The 21,410-nt window shown below is 40.1% G+C and overlaps 2 protein-coding genes and 2 non-coding genes across 4 annotated transcripts; 3 read left to right on the plus strand and 1 right to left on the minus strand.

Moving 5' to 3' along the window:
* The first annotated feature begins 1,638 nt into the window (after positions 1-1,638).
* LOC143862880 (U1 spliceosomal RNA) lies at positions 1,639-1,798 on the plus strand. The gene has a single exon (XR_013240581.1). It is a non-coding gene; the product is annotated as a U1 spliceosomal RNA (small nuclear RNA).
* A 3,851-nt stretch (positions 1,799-5,649) lies between these two features.
* On the minus strand, positions 5,650-8,871 carry LOC143861505 (uncharacterized). The gene is made up of 6 exons (XM_077372424.1): positions 8,789-8,871; positions 7,357-7,870; positions 7,037-7,262; positions 6,479-6,949; positions 5,918-6,210; positions 5,650-5,784 (listed from the first exon to the last, which is right to left on the minus strand). The coding sequence occupies exons 1-6, from the start codon at positions 8,869-8,871 to the stop codon at positions 5,650-5,652; spliced, it is 1,722 nt and encodes a 573-aa protein (XP_077228539.1).
* A 1,571-nt stretch (positions 8,872-10,442) lies between these two features.
* LOC143862881 (U1 spliceosomal RNA) lies at positions 10,443-10,602 on the plus strand. Its single transcript, XR_013240582.1, has one exon. It is a non-coding gene; the product is annotated as a U1 spliceosomal RNA (small nuclear RNA).
* Positions 10,603-16,523: 5,921 nt separating this feature from the next.
* LOC143861926 (protein terminal ear1 homolog) lies at positions 16,524-19,899 on the plus strand. Its single transcript, XM_077372896.1, has 5 exons — positions 16,524-17,474; positions 18,371-18,863; positions 18,954-19,073; positions 19,208-19,349; positions 19,424-19,899. The coding sequence occupies exons 1-5, from the start codon at positions 16,823-16,825 to the stop codon at positions 19,727-19,729; spliced, it is 1,713 nt and encodes a 570-aa protein (XP_077229011.1). The 5' UTR covers positions 16,524-16,822; the 3' UTR covers positions 19,730-19,899.
* The last annotated feature ends 1,511 nt before the right edge of the window (positions 19,900-21,410 follow it).

Raw genomic sequence — 21,410 nt, forward strand, 5'->3', positions numbered from 1 at the left:
TCTCTCCCTCCCCCGCCACCCCCCCCCCCCCCCCCCCCCCCCCCCCCCCGCCCCGCGGGCCCTTCCTTTAATAGGATATATGAAGGGTGTTGAGGTGCAACTGTTAACTCCAAATGCTTTAAAAGTTAACTATTTCTGTTAGAGTGGGGGGTGGCGCGTGGGGTGGTGAGCGGGCATTATAGGGTTTGAAATGCCTTAATATGCTTTTTCCTATTTTTTATTAAACAAGGTAGTGATGGGAATGTGCCTTCCTATCTCCATTAATAACTAAACTTTACCTATTGGAACCCTTAAACAGGCTTGATTTATCAAGGGGCAGGATCATCTGATCAAAGCGGCCTCATTAGCAATGGGCCTGGCTTTCAAGGGTATACCTACTAAATAAAATAAAATAAACTATGTATGGCATGAGAATCTTGCTTTGGTTCACTTACTACTTGAACATTTTATATAAGGGTCCTAAAAATCGCTACCATTGGACTTCCTAACCATTTGATTAAATCAGTGGTCAAGGCTTAGTTATTCAACCTAAGAGGTCGGGGGTTCAGTTCCAGCTTACCTACCAAAAAAAAACTATAATTTAAATCCATCAGCATGTCTTGGGTCATCAAATTAGAAGATCCTACTGAGTTGCTATTGATTGATCAACGGCCACAAACAACCAACAACAAAACCTAGAGAGTCGCTTGGGTGGGGGTGCAGGCTCTCTGTAACACAATGAGGTGCGCCTGATGTGGCAGAGTGGGGCTCACATTTGATTAATCTGAACCATTCATCTGTATCTTCCATAGCCTAAAAAAACCTGCAAATAATCTAATCCTAACATCTAATAATATCTACTTTTGTCGTTGAAGATGGACGGTCAAAAAAGAACTAATTTGTTCAAGTGGCTAGGATCACCCGATCATGTTGAGAGATCAATAGAAAAATTATAGAGAGCTGACTGCCCACCAAATCAATAAAACAATATGATATAGTCACCCTCTTTTCTTCCCCGACGCACTCCCACTAGTGTATATACTACTCTTACTACACTACAAGGGGTGGCCCGAAGGGAGAAAAGTGGGGTGAATATATCATTTCCCTTTTGTCATATAAAAGGGTGGGGCCATCACCTTCATCTATTATAGAGTTTTTATATGGTGCCCGACCGTCAAAATGGTACCACCATTGATATTTGATCCAACTGCAGTCCACAGTTGGATCAAATATCATGCAGTCCACTGTTTGATCAAATATCAAGGGTGGTACTTTTGAAGTACCACCTTCAAGTTACTTAGCGGTCGGGCATCATATAATTTCTCTTTTTGAGTTTTTATATGGTGCCCTATTGTCAAAACGGTACCACCCTTGATATTTGATCCAACTGCAGCCCACTTTTTAAGATGCTGCTGTTCTATCAAATATCAAGGGTGGTACTTTTGAAGTACCACCACCTTCACGTGACTTGATGGTCGGGCATCATATAATTTCTCCTTTTTATAAGGGCATGTGATTTAAACAGTATCCATATGAAGCATTGCATTGATCGTGAAATGGTAGTAGAAACTAGAAAGGAGGATATTCCCACATCGGCAGATGAGAGGAAAGGGAAAGAAGGGCCGGGCTATAAAAGGGTTGAAGCATAGGGTTGAAAGCATACTTACCTGGGCGGGGTCCATCAGTGATCAAGAAAGCTGATGGCCTAGGGCAGCTGCTTCCATTGCACTTTGGAGTAGAGTTGTCTTACCATCTCCCCAAGTGGGAGAGTGGACGTCATAATTTGTGGTAGAGAGGGTACGCGTTCGCGCGGCCCTCGTCCAATTCATGTTACTCAAATATTCTATTCTTTTCATGTAATCTGTTTCTCTATATGATTATCACATGATTATCACCAATTGCTTGATTTTAACTCTTGATTTTCAGCGACTCATCTTCAAGTCCTCAGCTATTTATGCTCATAAACTAAATTTTCCTTATGGGGCGTTGCCCCGTAAACCCTAACGGGGCATGCCACCTGCACCCACCACTACCGTGCTAACCATGTAGATTGACCCGCATGTGTGCCGCCTGCATTACTCTGTCTGGTTCGTTTTTCTGAGTATTAGCTTAATTATGCTGATTTTTGGCCCCTTGTTATGTTTCGGAGTGGTCTAGATAGGACTTGGAAGCGATCAACCCAATGTTGTTGCCACTCTTTAGATCAGGGCGGGTAGGTCGGCATAGAGATCCAACCCGGGTCCCTAGGATTTAGATTGGGCCGAGTAAATCGGCCTTGATGGCGATCCAACCTCGGGTGTAACTTTGATGCAGGGGCACATGGGCACATGGTATGGATGGACCATCCAAAAAGGACCAACCAGTAGCTCAATAGAGTGTTTGGTTTCACAAAATTCCTCATTTGGTTGCCAATATAGCATTGAACTCTTTGGAACCTCCCTGTGACATCTCATCGGTAATTATTACATGTAATTATTACATGTGTGCTGAGGCGACATTCTTGTCGCCCCGCAATGCAACCAAACAATACTTACCACTATTCTCCTTTCATGCAAACCCAATGCTTGTCTTCTTCCCGTTGAGTATCTATTCCATTACTCTCCTAGTCTATGACACCCAACCAAACAGATAGCAGTCCTAGATTCTTCTTGGATTGCTAAGTTGGTTTGATTGTTTTATTTATTATTTCATATGTTAGCCTTTTAGTTTTGGTATCCTTCTTGTATTCGAATACGTACCTTAGTTAGGATTTTTTCTAGTTAGTCTTTGTTGTCTAGTAAGGGATTTTCTTTATTTAGTTTATTACCTTTTTTTCAACTAGGATGGCTAATAGTCCATACCAATTGTAACAAGCTAGAAATTTTTGGAGTTAATGAAATTTGAACAAAAACCTGTTTTGTAGAATTTTTGCTCTTGCGTGACCATTGGAGTTTCCTCTAGAACTCTGGGTGTTCTTCAACCCTACAAGCCCTTTAGCTTTTCCTTGCGCGGTTTTTCGTCATTGTTAGTGTAGTTGTTCGGCTTTCAACGCCAAACTTGGGTTGGGTTGGGTCGGCCGGGTTGGTCTTTTGCTAAGAAATGAATTGGATTCAACCCGAACCTGAACCAATTTTATAGTAAAAGCTCAACCTGATTTTTCAAAAAATGACCGGAGTCGTACCCCTTGCATTAGACCATCCCTTAAAATCATTTTAGGGTTTGAAATGTCTTTATGTGCCTTCTTATTTCTTTTTTTTTACTAAATGAGATAGTGACACGAACGTGCCTTCATATCTCTTATTTTTTAGCAAACACAATAAGGAATGTGAAATTATACGGTGTTCACCTGTTCATGCACGTAACGAGTGTATGTCATAGGTGCTGCCCTTGATACTTGATCTAACGACAACTTTTGAAAAATGGCAGCTTCCCGTTTGGATCAAATATCAAGTCCGGACCCGTGCTAGTAACTAAACTTTTCTGGTGGAACCCCTAACCAGGCTTGATTTATCAAGTGGCAGGATCATCTGATCAAAGTGGGGTCAATGGCAATGGTGTACCTACTAAAAACTATACGTCCTAAAATAAAATAAAACTATGTATTGGGCACGAGAATCTTGTTTTGGTTCACTTACTACATGAACAGTTTATCTACGGGTCCTAAAAATCGCTACCATTGGACTTCCTAGCCATTTGATAAGGCTCTGTTCACTTGCGTTCCTGGGAAAGCAAATCCCTGGAAAACAAACTCTTTTTTCCTTGACAAGACCTTGACAAGACAGAATTCTGGTGTTCACTTGCTTTCCTGAGAAAGTGACAAGCCTAGGTGGAAGATGTCAAATAATGACATGGAAATTGCCAAAAATGATGTGGAAATATCTCTTTTCTCACAAGTGTGAGAAATCAAATCCCACTATTTTGGTCGGATTTGCTTTCCCGGAAAAACTAGTGAAAAAAGGTGGGCAAGCAGTTTCTCGGGAAACCTTTTCCTGCACAGTTCCTGCGCACGTGAACAGGCGCGAGAAACCATTTCCTACACAATTTCCCTGGATTTCTTTTCCTAATGCCACATTAGATTTCCGGGAAAACAAGTGAACAGAGCCTAAGTTTTCCCGGGAAAAAAAAGGAAAGGAATCTGACGTTGCAAAATGGAAAAGAAATGAAAAGAAACTGTGATTTTCCCTTGCTTTCTCGCTGTTCACTTGTCCAGAAGGGGAGGAAAAATATGCAGAAACCCATATAAAACATATTTTGCACAAGATTTTTTTTTTGGCATTAAATGCTACCTCATAAACAACACGTACATAGTATGATCCACCAACAGAAATTAAACATAAGTTATAACATTTCTACCAAAGTCTTGGTACACCAAAAATATAGACATACACACATTAGTTCATATATACGGTTCAACAAAAAATACACAAACATCACAAAGCCAAATGGCGCAGAATGCGCCCCAACATCTCCACTCGATCCATCTCGTCCAGAGAAAGGAAGGCCTCAGCTTCTTTCTGATGCCCATGCAGGTGACCATAAGCATCAATGAGCTCACCTCTAGCGAAACCATCAATGTTCAACACCGCATCTTTGAGGTCAGGGAGGCTGTGTACCTCACTAGTAGTCATTTTGGCATCAGCAACCATTTTAATGCCCAGTCTGCATATAAAACCATAATGTGAGTCAACATACCTCATAAACAAATGGAAAAAAGTCTAAAATGCTACTGTCATAGGTACTAACCCTACACCAATGGCTAACCCCAAAAACCAAGGAACATTGTGGATGTCCTCTTCACGCTTGTCTTTCAAATCCTCATGGCTCTCAATATATGCATTTAAGGCTGCTTCTGCCTCATTGCTTGTGGCATAAGAGCGATACGATGCTCCACTATACCTGTTCACTTGAAGGTGACAGTCTGCCCAACTCTCGAATATGCCCACCTGTCGTCCCTTGAAAACCACAAGCATAGATCCCAATCTTCACATAAATCTAATATATCTAAACATTACACCCATCCATAAAACCAATAGTTTCATCAAACTATTACACCCATAGTTCCATCCATAAAACCAACAACACATAGTTCCATCAAACAAATACACCCAAAATATATATAAACATAACACATACATAGTTCATAAGTAAAAGGTTCATACGTAACCCATAGTTCCATCCATAAAAAGACCCAAGAACAAAAAAAAAACCATCAATCGAAATGGTTCAAGACATAGACCCAGCCAAACGGCGCAGAATGCGCCCCACCATCTCCACTCGGTCCATCTCCTCCAGAGAAAGGAATGCCTCAGTTTCCTTGTGATGCCCGTGCAGGTACACATAAGCATCAACGAGCTCACCTCCGGGGAAACCCCCAATCTTTAGCACTGCATCTTTCAGGTCAGGGAGGCAATGCACCTTACCAGTAGTAATTATGGCATCAGCAACCCTATTAATGCTGGAAGACACAACCTGCAACTCTGATAGAAGTGCAGCATTAGGATGCTTTTTTGACTTCTTCTCACCACTAGCAGAAGTTGGGCCCCTGATAGGAGAAGAGTCACTGTAGCCCATGCTAACATCTACACCAGGTGTAAATGAAGAAATTCTACCACGAGGCAAAGTACGGAGGAAGCTGTCGTCCATATCATCGAGCCCAACCGGAAGGGTCGATGAAGAAGCACCATGTGTGTCCTATGCCGTCTGAGTGGGATCCCTTCTTACATCTCTGACATCCTCCCCACGTGCGTAATCATCATCACAGACAGCTTTCATTTCTTCGTAGAGGGGATACTGTTTGCTAAAGAAGCGTTGGTGTTCTGGATGCAACTGTAAAAAAAGAAAGGAATTGTCACGGAATATTATTTAAACATGTAACTTATAAATGGAGGAAGCGATATAAGAAAAATAAATATTACCCTCAAGTATTCATTCTTAACTTCTTCGTCAACCGATAACTTGCATATGTTTCATCCCAGCCAAAGCCACTGAGATTTATGATGGAGTTCAGAGTCCTATACGTTGTCTTCAATGTCTTCAACCGATTTTTCACATGCTCTTTCGTTAGGGTCATGTTGAGGACAGTAACCAGGTCCTGCGCAACAGCAAAATAAGCGCACTCTTTGAACCCAGCACCAGTTTTCTGCCCCTCGGCTATCTGATTCTTAAGGGTTGCCAAGAGAGCCCCATCCATAGTCTGATTCCATGAGACATTCACCTTCTTATCCGTTGTACCTGTAGTTGCTGCCATCTCGCCTGCAAATTTTCTAAACACTTCATATAAAAAATATTCAATCATAGAATTATAGATAATCAATAGGCATAAGCAATCATAGAAGTTACATTAACCAATATTGTAGCAAACATACAAATTACATAAACATATCTCAACCCAGCACACAAAATGAGTATCTATAAAAATAGTACACCACAAAGAAAGGAATATAAGCTACAGTTCCAACAAAGTACACATCGAAAATGTAAACACAGGTGCGCAACTGTTGCGACCATGTCGTTTTCTAACGATGACGACGTGCTTCGAAATCATTCCACATCTGATTCATGATTGTGGTTCGAATGTTACGACCTTCCCTTAAATCCTCGGCCCTGGTCATAGGAGGAGGAGGAACAGGTCCTTCCTCCTCTTCCTCTTCAAGTGGAAGCAATGCCAGCTCATCGTCAACATCCTGAATGTAGGCATCGTCAGGCATCTCCCTCCTAATGTGGTTGTGGACGCAGCAACAGGCCAACACTATGTCGATCTGCTTGTCATATGAGTACATGGGTGATGAATTTAATATGCCGAATCGCTTCTTCAGGACACCAAAAGTTCGCTCGATTACATTCATCGCCGAAGAATGCCTTTGGTTATACAACTCCTCGGGTTTTGTAGGTCTGCGCCCTCTAATCTGATTGAGATGGTAACCATTACCTCGGATTAGAGTTATAAAATGGGACAGGCACGGATACCCGGCATCACCAAGGTAAAACTTTCCTACAATCAAAGAAATGATTATACTTAAATTAGCTATGTACTATGGGAACTGCATCGGTACAAACGAAATAATAAGGTATCTATTACCTGGCAAAATAGAAATCCCGTTCTGCTTTGATATGGCAAATACTAACACTCGTGAGTCCGATGCCAACCCCTCCCACCCACAAAGGATGTACGTAAACTTTAGGTCAAAGTCGCAACAGGCTAACACATTTTGGGATGGGAAGTGTTTACGACAAATATATCTTTTCTGAGTATCATGAGATACTTTTGCAAGAATGTGCGTCCCATCAATTGCACCGATACAACCCTATAATATGGACATTCAGATGTCAACCATCACTGTGAACAGGCCTCAATTACTAACAACGTACAGTCGAAATACGTAGCTATCGTAAACGTACCTTAAAGTAAGGCATAAAATTAGGATTATCAAGGATTGCCCGTGGTGTCTCCCTTGATGGACGTACTATGAACATGTATTGCAGAATGAGAACAGCATCGAGAACCTTATTAAAATACTTTGAAACAGTTACCCCAGACCTTCTTGTGGTTGCCCTAACAGTACGATTCCTTTCGTTGTGTGCAATCACACTTAAGAAAATCATAACTTGTTCCTCAACAATGCAATGAATTGTGTCTTCCAGCAAGGTAGTGTTTCTGAAAAGGCCCACAAAGGCGCGGAAGCACCGAACATCCATACGAAGAAGAGCAACACAATGGTCATCTGCATTCGTGATACATCTAACAAAGGTCCTACGGATTAGGTACCCGCTTTCATAAGGTGCTCTTGTAATATTCTGCTCTAAGTATAGTCGAACCCTAAACGTAACTGCAGCCGCCGCAGAGATTACTATAGCTGCAGGTCGAAGGATCAGCATTCGCCTATCTGCTGGTTGTCGAGGCATGATGATAACCCTACCAGATATTAAAAAAACATAACTCAAGATAAGAACCCAACACCCAAAGACACCATAACCACAGTTACAACAATTGAAACAAAACTCCCACAGCCACCAACAACCATCAACAACCACCCACTAACAACCATCAACCATCAAACAACCATCGCCCACAACCACAATGTAACAATAGCCGAAGGAAAAAAAACTGTGCATAAATGAGAAGTATCCTATTTCTTAATTAACAAATGACAGAACATTCGCCAAAAATTAACAGATGAACAAACCACAAATTATTGATAGATGATCAAACCCTAGTCGAAAATATTAACAGATGAAGAAACCCTAGTTGAAATTAATAACAGATGAACAAACCCTACTTGAAATTATTCACATTTGATCAAACACTGCTCGCTACGCAAAACAGATGAACAAACCCTACTCGAATATACTAAGATGAACAAACCCTTGCACAGAGATATTTAAAACATTTACTGGTTGCAAAAAATTGTCAAACCATATTTGCACAAAATTAAATGACCATCAAAATATTAGCAGATGAATAGAAGACACAAACCTGAAGAAATCCTACTCGAAAAAATTAGAAGAACATCTATGCAAGATAAGCTGAAACAAGAAACCCTAAATTAGAACCAACAAAAAATAAGAACAGAAAATAAATCATATCCATAAAAAATCAAAACCCAAATAACCCAAAATAGTGGCAGATACAAGGGTTAGTAGATTTTTCAGGGAAAAGAACTCAAATCAAAACCCTAATAACACAAAAAAGCTCCCAAAAACGAGGGGTTGAAGAAACAATGGCTAAAAAAGGTTATAGATCGGTGAAAAGGATTTGTTTAAAACCTGATTTCAGGTGGAAAAAATGGGAAAAAGATGGTGGTAGAAGAAAAAAATATAACAACACACTTACCAGGAGTTAACGGAGCCCATGTGCTTCGCCGGATTTTTGAAGCTCGCCTGAGCCTTGGATCTCGCCTGTGTGAAGCACGTCATGGAGGAAGGTGCGGCTAGGGTTCTTGTGAAAGAGGGAGACGCGCGATATATTTTCCAGCGAGAAAAGGAAAGTCATTTTCCTATCTAATATGCGGGAAAAGGAGTCTGGATTTCGCAAGAAAATATGGATTTCCACGTATTTGTTTTATTTACACGTCAGTAATAAAATTTTCCCAAGAAAAACAAGCGAACAACGAGAAATGTCCTTTCCCGAGAAAATAAAGGATGTTTTCCTTTCTCGCGATTTCTCAGGAGGGCAAGTGAACAGAGCCTAAGAGTATATAAAAATGGAAGATTGTGAGAAAATAAGGACTGAATCATAGCTGAGAAATTTCAATTGGATTAATTTTTATGTCTGATATGATGTCTCAGTATAATTGTCCAAACTATAATATAAGCTTGTCAGAGTGGGGATGCAAACAACCAACAGAAAAACCTCGAGTACCTTCGGTGTGGGGATACAAACTGAATATAATACAATGAGGTGTGCCTGATATGTCAGAGTGGGGCCCACATATGATTAATCTTGACCACACATTTTGATCTTGCATAGCCAAAAATGCCTGCAACTAATCTAAACCTAACGACTAATGAAGTCTATTTTTGTTGTTGAAGATGGACGGTCGAAAATACATAAAAGAACTTATTTGTTGAAGTGGCTAGGATCACCTGATCGTGGTGAGAAATCAAATGAAGAATTTTAGACTTGTGATGGCCTACCAAATCAATATGGGCAGTGATAAATTCACCCCCTTGAAAGAAGAATACACTGCGCTCCGTTTGGTTGCCAGTTAAATTTTTGTCCCATAAAGTTTTAGTAAAATTTTGGTCCCATCCCATGTTTGGTTGCCTTTTAGCACTAGGTTTTTTTTAATCCACTCTTGTAATGATTGCTTGTGTGGTGAATTTTTTAATCCCACTTTTGTAATGATTGCCTTTTCATCCCATCCCAAAATAATCCCAGGAACAAAAATAAACCCTGGGACCAAAAATAAGCTGGAGAAGAATTTTTTTCTTCCAACAGTTCAAGCAACCAAACAAAGTTTTTTTTTTTCCCACCATAGTCCGGTCAACCAAACATGGGATTTTTATTTTACCGGGATACTTCTTGGACTTTTTTTTTCCCACCAATCTCCTAGGATTTTTGTTCTCCCACATAAATCCCAGGAACCAAAAAAAACCCGGCTACCTAACGAGGGTGTATTCTTTCTTCAAGGGGGTAAATTTATCACTGCCCTAATAAAACAACAACATCCAGACATTTTTGTGATGGAAAGCGATATATCACTCACTCTAGTGTATTTATGACTACTCTTATTAGCTCTAAGGAGGTGACCCGAGGGAAGAAAAGGGGGTAAATATATCATTTCCCTTTTGTCCATAAATAAGGTGGGCCATCACCTTCCCTTTTTTATAAGGGCAATCTTGTGTTTTAAAATTTTTTCTTCCATATGAAGCATTTCATTGAATTGCTTGTTAAATGATAGTAGCAAGGAATATAGTCCCACGTGATCAGAAGCAAGGGAAGGAAGGGCCGGGCTATAAAATGGTTGAAACATAGGGTTGAAAGCATACTTACCTGGGCGGGGTCAATCGGTGAACAAGAAGACCGATGGCCTAGGGCAGCTGCTTCCATTGCACTTTGGAGGAGAGTTGTCTTACCATCTCCCCAAGTGGGAGAGTGGACGTCATAATTTGTGATAGAGAGGGTACGCGTTAGAGCGGCCCTTGCCCAATTCAAGTTGCTCAAATTTTCAAATATTTTCATGTAGTATTTAGGATTGTTAATTCAAGGAATGACAGATTCTAGCTCACTAATTCAAGGAGAGTCAGATTCTGTCCCACTCTGTTTTCTTTTTCCTGGATGAGTAGATAATCAACAATTGCTTGCTTTTAACCTTTGATTTATTAGGCCACAACCTCAACATGCAATGCCTGTTGGGTGCAAGTTCTTTTCATGTAGTATTTAGGCTTGTTAATTCAAGGAAGGACAGATTCTAGCTCACTAATTCAAGGAGAGTCAGATGCTGTCCCACTCTGTTATTTTTTTTCCTGGATGATTAGATAATCACCAATTGCTTGCTTTTAACCTTTGATTTATTAGGCCACAACCTCAACATACAATGCCTGTTGGGTGCAAGTTCCTTCTAATGAATGGGTTGCTTTATACATCGTATGTTCGGGCCATTCGAGCCAAGCTAAGTTAACCGAGCTGGTGTTCTATAACTTGCTGTAGCTTTTCGAATTTTCCTCAGCCATTTATGCTCATAAATTAAATTTTCCTTCTGGGGCGCTCCGAAAACGCCAGCAGGGGCTTGTTGCCTCCTGCACCTCTAGCGAACAAACTGCATAGCTCGACTGGTTTGTGCACCACACAAACTAGTACATCTGGGTTGTTCTTCTAAGTGTAAGCTCTTCTTTCTTCTCCTTCCTTTTCTCTTATGAACTGAGCTTGATGGCCCTAATTTTCGCCCAATACCAGGGCCCTGCTTGGTTTCGGAGCAGTCTAGATTTGAGTAGGTCGAACTTGGAAGCGATCTAAATAGGTCGGCCTTGATGGCAATCCAACTCAGGGTGGTCCCTAAGCTTTAGATCAGGCCGAGTAGGTCGGGTTTGATGGAGATCCAACCTGGGTTGGTCCCTAGGATTTAGATTGGGCCGAAAAGGTCGGCCTTGATTGGCGATCCAACCCGAGGGGGTTCCGGGCTTTAGATCAAGCCTAGTAGGTCGGCCTCGATGGCGATGCAAACCTCTACTCAAGCCAACAGCTCTAAGGCTAGACCCGCCTATTGACCTAGAGCTTCGCCACCAGGATGCTTCCAACACCAAGCCCGACCTACCAGGCCGACTTGGGAATGCCAAGGTGACACTCCTACCGCAGAGCCTACATAGGACTTCTGTTACGTGCCTAATCGGGCGTAACGCAAATAAACAAAATGAAAATATAAAAAGAGGGGGAGAGAGGTTGATTCGAGGCTGGACCTCCTAACGGCTCAATTCGAGAGGAGCCACTCTCCAAAACAGAGTTTCCTTTGCTGCTGTAAAATTCTTCTTCTTCTTTTTTCATTGAATTGCTACTACATAAATACAAGCAAGAGGGAGTACCACATCACAAGCACACTTACCCACTAACAAGACACATCATAAGCAACTAACTCCCACTACCCTAAACACATTAGCCACAACTAATGGCCATTACACTAGAACACATACCCACTACTATGCACTAACTAACCCCACATACAACATAAGAAAACACACATAACATTCCTTCCAACTTACAAATGACCTTGTCCTCAAGGTCGAATTATTGGAGAAAAACTTATTCCACCAAAGTCCCAAATCTTAATGGTCACGATCAGTTGAACCTCACCTCCTCCATCGTGATCAAAATTGGGACGAAATAAGATTTTTCATGAAACCGCTTCAAAATGATGAAATGATCGTGATGATCCTTGGTGGTGTCTTCAACAAAAACTATTCTTCTTTTTTTTTTTTGATGACGCAGGGTGTCCCCACCCCCTTCGGGAGTAGGACCATTCCCTACGGATAGACGCAGCGACCAAACACCACGTGTATCAGGTAAGTCCGGGGGTTCGAACACTCGTCACCAGGGAGCAAACCCGTGACTTTATGCCAATGAGCCAACACTCGTTTGGCTAGCAACAAAAACTATTCTTGTCGCCATCAATTCTCGCATTTTTCTTCACATGAACATCAACACTTTCAAGATTTAACTTTTCTCTGTCTTTACACATTTCTTTGATCTCTTTGCTGATTTTTTCCAAGCTTTCCGCAAATCGCCGATGTTGTTCCATCATTTTCAAAAAAAGCACTTTGATTTGCTGGAAATCATCGCATAGGGATTCCAAAATCTCTGAAGGCGCAGCCATGGAGTAGGATCTACCGCTCTGATACCAATTTGTTACGTGCCTAATCGGGCGTAACGCAAATAAATAAAATGCAAATATAAAAAGAGGGGGAGAGAGGTTGATTCGAGGTAACTGGACATCCTAACGGCTCAATTCGAGAGGAGCCACTCTCCAAAACAAACTTTCCTTTGATGCTGTAAAATTCTTCATTTTTTTTTCATTGAATTGCTACTACATAAATACAAGCAAGAGGGGGTGCCACATCACAAGCACACTTACCCACTAACAAGACACATCATAAGTAACTAACTCCCACTACCCTAAACACATTAGCCACAACTAACGACCATTACACTAAAATAGTTACCCACTACTATGCACTAACTAACCCCACATACAACATAAGAAAATACACATAACAACTTCCCCAGCATAGCATCTAGAAACGCCAATTTATTTTTAGCTGACCAAGAGCGGACCGTGCTAGGACTCTACTTCCTCGGCCCGAACCAGACCAACGAAGTAGGGGCGGTATAGTATATTGGGGTAAGAATTCACCCCAACCAGAATCTGACATGTGGCATGCACTAACCCAAAAACAAGTAAGGACTAATCCTCCCTATAAATCAGGCCACAATCTTCAAGGTACGCAATTAATGACTTTTGTATTCATTCAATTCTAGAGGGCTCATCTGAGAGCTCAACTCGTAATACTGTTGCAGATTCTGACTTAAGCATCGGCGAGCCCCTCTAGAGTCCAAACTCCGAACGCTTTTTGACTACTTGTTTGGGAGTGCATGCCATCACCTCATAAGAGCTTTTAGCTGGGATCCTATCCAACCTCAGGTCAGATTTCAACAGCAAAAACCCAAGTGAGAGAATGTAAGACCTTATGTAGGCAATCACTATCTTCGATCGACGGTTAAATTGATGATTGAGATCAAATATGAAATTACTAGATTTACCTATTGACCACAGTGATCAATAAAGGGTATGAGTGCATCTTATACTATTAAGACTTTGATGTTTAGTGTAGTACTGAGTTTAGCTACATCAGGATTAACGGTTAATTAAATTGTTAAAGTTCTACTTATGGGTGAAATACTATACATAACTTGTTTTTCCATATCTGGTTGGTCTCTCCTGTCTTCTATCTGATTATAAATAGATCCTCCCCACAGAGATCAAGTCATCCAGAGCTTTGGATCCTCAAAGTCGATCGGGTAGTCAACACTTTCGATTTTAATAGTCCCCAAAAATTCACAAATGATGCCTAATTTTTGTTGTAAAATGTGAAGCGTTATTGCATACAAATAGCTTTTGACAGTCTATATTCAACAACAAAAATAAATATATTATTTGATGAGGTTGTTTCACCCATGGTTTAAAATTTTGGTTTCGGTAACCGTTTTGGACCTCACTAAAAAACCAAAATTTCGGATTTTGCAGAAATTTCGGTCCGAAATTTGGTAATTTGGTTCCAAATTTCGGACCCAAATTTTGTGACACGTTTTTTTTTTAATAAATAATGTCATTAAATCGAAATTTCTGTCCGAAATTTGGTAAATGGCTAAAAATTGAATTTCAGAAAATTTCGGTTTCGGTTGAAATTTTAAACCATGGTTTCACCTCATCCGACTATATGCGTAACCCAAAATCAGTCTTTCACGAAGGCTATGTTTGGCAACCACGAAATCTTTTTCTCTGGAATATTCATATGCGGAACTCCCCGCAGAGAAGCTGAGAAGGAGAGGGAGAGAATCGAGTGAGAGAGGCATGTTCGGCAACACTTCTCATTCTCGCCTAAAGAATCGGGCGGAAACGGAGTGATGAGAAATTTTAGAAACGGTTATTTATCGCTTCGAGGAATCCTATTTTTTAGTTGAAAAAGTTGCAGAAATTTTGGAAACGGACTTTCGCGGGTCACATACTCAACATGATTTTTGAGATTTTTTTGGCTTTTGTCATTCTCCACCCCAAAAAAGGGAAAAATCCCGTAAAAGAATAGTTGCTGAACACACCCATATAACTTGAAACTTCAATAAGTAAGTCGGAAAAAACTAGTGAAAAGAAAATACCTGTTTTAATTATTTTTTCTTGTTTTCTAGGTTTTTAAGGAGTTTTTCATGGTCCCCTGATTCCTATTCTCTTTGGTGTCTCTATTTTCCTCCCATCTCTCGCAGCTGGCCCCACAAATATTCCATATAATTTTTTTCATGGTGGCCAAACATGGCCTAATACAATGAGGTGTGTTCACAACAAAATATATCTGAACCCTTCATTTGATGGCCATTTCTTTGGATCTCTTATAACCCATGAATACACTAATCATCCAACCTTAACATATATTAATTTGTATTTTCAGACTTTGGATTTTAATCGCTGATTTTATGTAGTTTTGAGCATCCATCTTTAATGACAAAAAGATAGATTATTGATATCTGGCTTGGATGATTGGCACAGTTTCACGTCAAAGAGATCCAAAGAGAGCCAATAAAGTGGCGGTTCGGATCAATTAAGGTCGGACCCGCTATGCCCTAATGAGCGCATCTTGTTATGGAACAATTAGGTCTAAGCATTCCTCTTATGCATGTAGTTGTGGCGGTGACTAGTACTAGGGGTGCAACTTGGGGCGGAAGGGTCTGGTTGCGGCGAACCCTACCCCGACACAAGGTAGCATTACCTCAACCCGAACCCAACTAAACCCAAACCTCGATCACGTTGAGGAGTGTAAGTTAACCCTAACACAACCATCTTTAAGATTCTCACGCCTAACGCAACCTCTCTAACTGGTTTTTTCAAATCAGGTTGGATTGGATTCGAGTCGGTCCAAAGAAGAAAGAGAAAACAAAAATACAAGAAAAATAAATATAGGGCTCGGGTCACGTTTGGGTCGCAATAAAATTGTAGTAGAAAGTGATCAGGTTCGGGTCAGGTTGGGTTGCTAAGGCTTCAAACTTAACTCAACCCGTAATTAAATTGATTTGGCTTTTTCCAGCCTTAAACCAACCCATCCCAATCAAACCCGAGCCATCATTGGATTAAACCCATCGGATTCAAATTGGATCCGAACCAACTTACACCCCTACTTGTAATATCTTGGCTGCTGTGTGCTTTTTTGGGAATTGTAATAGACTTTGACAGCTAGTTAAATAGTAAAAGAGAAGCTATTTTCGACCATTATCAAAACATTTAAGTGTGAATAACAAGAACTAGGGGTGCAACTCGGGTCGACTCAGGTCGGGTTGAGGACGACCCTAACCTAACCTGAGATAGCATTCTCTCAACCCAACCCAATCCAACCCGAGCCTCAGGTTGTGGATGTCAACCCTAACCCAACCCAATATGGCTCCAAATCGGGTCGGGTTGAGTCAGGTTGGGTTTGGGTTGAGTCGGGTTCATCTCAGGCCAAATAGAAAAATACAAGGAAAAAGCATAATCCTAAAAAAACATAAGAAAACTAGAGGATAGATGTCGGATTTGGTCGGGTTGCCAAGGTCTCAACCCTAACCCAACCCGAAATTAAATCGGGTCGGCTTTTCCCAACCCAACCCGAGCCAAAATTGGGTTGAACCCGTCGGATTCGGGTTTGTTCAACCCAAGTTGCACTCCTAGACGATAACCCAACAAAAATACATTAGTGTATACGTACATAACAAAAAGGAAAAATACGTACAAAAGAAGTGGAGTACTTCGGATATTTAATGGCAGTGTAGCAGAAAGACGATACTAATTATAGCAAAAACCACTCCTAAGCTGAGCCCCCAAAAAATCAGAGAAAGAGAGAGAGAGAGAGAGAGAGAGAGAGAGATGTTTGAAAGGACTGTTACTTGTTGGGAAGTCCGAAAGCTCAGGTAGGAGAAAGGGCGGACTTTAAGATGCGCCGGAATACCGTCTGCGCATTAAATCTCTCGATTTGACCCACCGTAAAACCGCTTTTGTTCATCTTTTTCTTTTACATCAGCGGTTTTGGAAAGGCTTTTTTATTTTTTTTGTAGAAAGCGGTTTTGTGTAGAACCCGTTTTCTGTTTTTATCTGCTTGGGAAATAGTTTTCCAGTGGAGAAAAAAAAAAGCCTCAATGAACGGAGGAATTAGGTTTCCAGGAATCTTAGATCCCGGAGCAAAAGAGTTCAAACCCAGAAACCCTAATCCTGAAACCCACCTTCCTTTCTCTCTCCCACAAATATATTACACATACCCCTCCTACCCTGCGTACGTTAGACCAGCACAGGAGCACGTTAGACCAGCACCACAACCTGCTGATCCACCAAGCGCCGGGTCAACTCGGTCACTGCTACTGAGTTCAGTCCCAACGAACGTAACAGAAGCAACAGTGAGACGAGAATTAGAGGGTTTTGGAGGGGTGAGGGGGGTTCAGATGGAGAGAATATCAGAAGGGATCGTGACAGTTCATTTTTATGATCTGAGAGATGCTGAATCAGCTTTGGGGGGGATACAAGGACAGCATATGAGACAACAGAGTCGATTAGCGGTGCACTATTCGATTTTGATGAGGAATTGGGGTTTGGATGGATTAAATTCCGGTGTGCCGGAACCGTTACCAGTGCCGGAGCTTGGACTTATCGGCGGTAGGGCGGTGTGGGCCCAGTTTTCGGTGCCAACAGGAACAGTTTTGGGGGTGGATTGGGAGAATCAGGGGACTCTTGTTGTCTTTAATTTGGATTCGGAGGTCTCTTCGTGCATGTTGAAGGAAATCTTCGAAGCTTTTGGTAGGAAAAACTAACAACAATAACACATCTCTCTCTATATATACATACTTTTCTCATCTACTGGTTTATCTTTGTTTTGATTTTTATGGTCTTTTTATGGGTTTTTTTGCTGGGTTTTACTTGCTGATAATGAGAAATGAAGGGAATTTTTCTACCTATTTTGATTGTTTAGTTTCGCAGAAAGAGGGGATGGAATATAATAAACATACGTTTCTCTTTCTCAGATTCTCACAACCTGTTCATTGAATTACTTTTTCTCAACACTGGTTTAGGGTTTCGATTGGTTTGTCTATCAAGTTATTTTTTGTTGCGTCTTTTTCTATTACTGGTTGCTCTCTCTTGCTTGTGTTTTCTTTTGCTAATCTATCTTGGTTTTGATTGATTTAGTTTTGTTTTTTTTTCTTTTGGGTCGTGTATTTATTTAGGGTTTTAGTTGCTGATAATAAGAACTGAATTTTTCTCCCTCTCTTTTGATTGTTTAGAGCATACCTTTCTCTCTCTCAATTTCTTTCATGCTGCTTATTGAATTCCTTTTCTCAACACTGGTTTAGGGTTTCGATTGATGTCTATTTTATGTTTATGTTTGTTGGGTCTTCTCTCTCTTTGATGCTTGGTTTCGTTGTTTTTGGACAAGCAAACCAGTGAGAGAGAGACCATCGAAACATAAGGCTGAAAATAACAGAAGATCGTTGTCTTTGTTTTTTTTATTCCCTACTCTTTTTCTCCTTGTTTTTGTGGTATATGTCGGTTTCTCTTTTGTATGTTTCCCTTTTCTGGATAGTGGTGGGGCACTCCAATTCATTCTCCATGCATCTTTCCCTTTATTAATTCCCTCTCTCATTTCCCCCATTTTTTTCTCACCCTTATATGTATTTTTCCCCTATTTTTATTTTCAGGGCCAATAAAGGAATTGAGAGAGACACCATCAAAAAGGCAGCACCGATTCATAGAGTTCTTTGATATTAGAGACGCAGCTCGTGCTCTTTCAGAAATGAATGGAAAAGATATACATGGAAAGCTCATATGCATTGAATTTAGCCGTCCTGGTGGCCAAGGCAAAAGGTTCTTCAACAAAAACAAAACTAAAACCTCTTCTTCCTCTAACAATAACAATAACGCCACTTGTTCTAGAAGAAATCAAAATTACCCACCACCACTGCCTCCACCATTATTCAATCCTTATTCAAATTCTTTAGTTCGTGACCCTCAAACCCTAATTTCTTCAAATAAATCTAGTTCTCATTCTAAGAACTCTAATAGATGTTCTTCTTCATCTAAGAATCGTCAGAATCAAAAGCCCACATACAGTGATTTCTTGTTTAAGGAAGAATCAGATTATATGGATTTGAGAACAACTGTCATGATAAAAAACATACCCAACAAGTACAGGTGGGCTCCTTCTCATTTTCTTTAGATTTTATTCACTTTTTTTTCTGATTTGTTTTGAATTTTTTCCTATCTTGGTGTTATTGGGTGCAGTCAAAAGCTGCTTCTGAACATGCTCGACAACCACTGTCTTCACGGCAATGAACAGATTACTGAGGGAGAAGACGAACCTTTATCTTCCTATGACTTCGTTTATCTGCCCATAGATTTCAAGTAATAAAACCCAAAACTCATAAACACAAACATAAAATACAAAACTAAGAAAGTAGGATTTTTTTTGGTTCTTTTTCTTCTCTCTTTTGGTGCGGTCTTTGATGGGTTTTGTTTAATTTTGTTTTTGGTAATAGTAACAAGTGCAATGTCGGATATGGGTTCGTGAATTTAACGTCTCCCAAAGCAGCATGGAGACTCTACAAATCCTTCCACATGCAACCATGGGAAGCTTTTAATTCAAGGAAAATCTGTGAAGTCACCTACGCTCGCTTACAAGTAATATTTTTTCCATATTTTCCATTTCAGTTTCTTGTACACCTTTTTTTTCCTCTTATGATTTTTTTTCCTAGGGTTTGGATGCATTGAAAGAACACTTCAAGAAATCAAAGTTTGTATGCGAGACAGATGAATATCTTCCGGTAGTATTTACACCACCTCGAGATGGAAAGCGACTGACTGAACCGGTCACCATTGGTGGATATGCTAATAGTATAAAAAAGATTAGTAGTAGTAGGAAGGAGAACCCAATTGACGGTGGAGATTCATCGAGTTTTAAAGAGATTGACGGTCAGGATAATAATGATGAAGATGATAATGACTTCTCCGGCTTCCTAAAGTTCTCTTCCCCAATACAACCGGTAGCCATTGAAGGCTGAGACACCAAACGAAACCCTCATCATCTCTCTACATCTTTTTCTTTGGATTTTTGTTTTACAACTCTTTTTTTTTCCATGTATTCAAATGTTTCTACGTGCATTTTACGTAAATCGAGGATTCGATGATGGTTTTACACATCAGAAATATATAAGTATCTTGTACGGCATCTCTCTCTTTAGCTTTGAAGAGACAGTGTGTTTTGAGATGTTTGTACCTCTCACTGCACTCGTGTAGTGAGCGCATGCACGGATTCTGGGGTTTGATATCCGCACTTTGATAATTTGTAAATGGCACTACTGTGTTATTCCTTTTTAAATATTTTTTATAGTCTCTTAGAAGAAAGGGAGTAGTGTCATTATCAAAATATGGTAATGCATGTATGAGTTCTCTGGATTTATAGCACTGTTTGCATGCCGCCTTTGCAAACGCAACTACTTTTAGCTTACTTTAGCATGCATGTCACACTTATGCTAGAATACGCGCCAGTCTTACACTAAACTTTGCTTGTTTGGAAGCTCTGTTTCAGCCGTCTGTTTTTTCTGTTGACGCTCATTTGACGGGTCAGATTCTCCATTTGTTTATCATTCTTTTGCATAAAAATAATGCTGTGTTTGTTTTCCTTTTTCATGAAAAGACCAGCAAAAGAGGATAGAAATTTCATTTTCCCTTTTTGTTAACATGGGCTACATTCATTTTGACATAAATGCCCTTGGGGAGTTGGCGTAAATCACGAAACGTAAACCTTTTAATGGGCTGGCTACTATTTTCCAGGCAAAAATTGATATTTCCACGCCCTTTAGTTTGTCTTACCGTACAATGAGTGAATTGTTTTGAGTTTTATTGAAAATGGTGTTTGCATTTATAAGTTAGGGTTATTTACTCTTACATGCAAATTTGAAAAAAATGATGGGAAAATGTTGACTTTTGAAAAAATTCTAGAAAATGCTATTTTATTAGAAGGACTTTTTATGACGAAAATATCCTTTGTTTTTACAGTTTTTCTCTTTTACTTTCACTTCCAGGTTTTACACTTTTATTTCTAGGTTTTACTCCGACTCATTTTGTGTGAAAAGGCCTTATTTTCCGACGACAGAAGCCTTCTTCTCTGGCGAAACATCTTCATTTTTCCGACATATGCTCATTTGCCCTGAGAGGGTAGAATGAGTTCTCTAGAGACGCCCATTTCTCATTTTCTTTTTCCTCCTCCAAAGGTATACGAAGGTATTTCTTTCTGTTTGTCGTAAATGAGGCAAAGCAAGGTACTCGAAGTAAAATGTAAGTTATTTGAAGGCAAAAATGATAGTCGAAGTCGGAAATAATGCTAGTTAAAGCCAAAAAAAAGTTACTCGAAGCCAAAAAATGATAGTCGAAGCCACAAAAATGTTAGTCGAAGAGAAACAAAAATTTACTCGAAGCCAAAAATAAAATTTACTAAAGCCAAAAAACTAGTCGATGCCAAAAAACAAATTACTCAAAGCCAGAAAAGTTACTTGAAGCCAAAAAAAATGTTTGTCGAAGCCAAAAAATTTTAGTCAAAGCCAAAACGTGTTAGTCAAAGCGACAAAAGAAGTTTGTCGAAGCTCAAAACGCGATAGTCGAACCCAACAAATATTTCTCGAAGCTAAAATATATTAGTCAAACACAAAAAAAGTTCTGAATGTTACTGGAATTCAAAAGTTT

Source organism: Tasmannia lanceolata, unplaced genomic scaffold (genome assembly GCF_043159265.1).
Source record: "Tasmannia lanceolata isolate RefF3 unplaced genomic scaffold, GAP_Taslan_0.1 ptg000037l, whole genome shotgun sequence".
NCBI classification, from domain to species: Eukaryota; Viridiplantae; Streptophyta; class Magnoliopsida; order Canellales; family Winteraceae; genus Tasmannia; species Tasmannia lanceolata.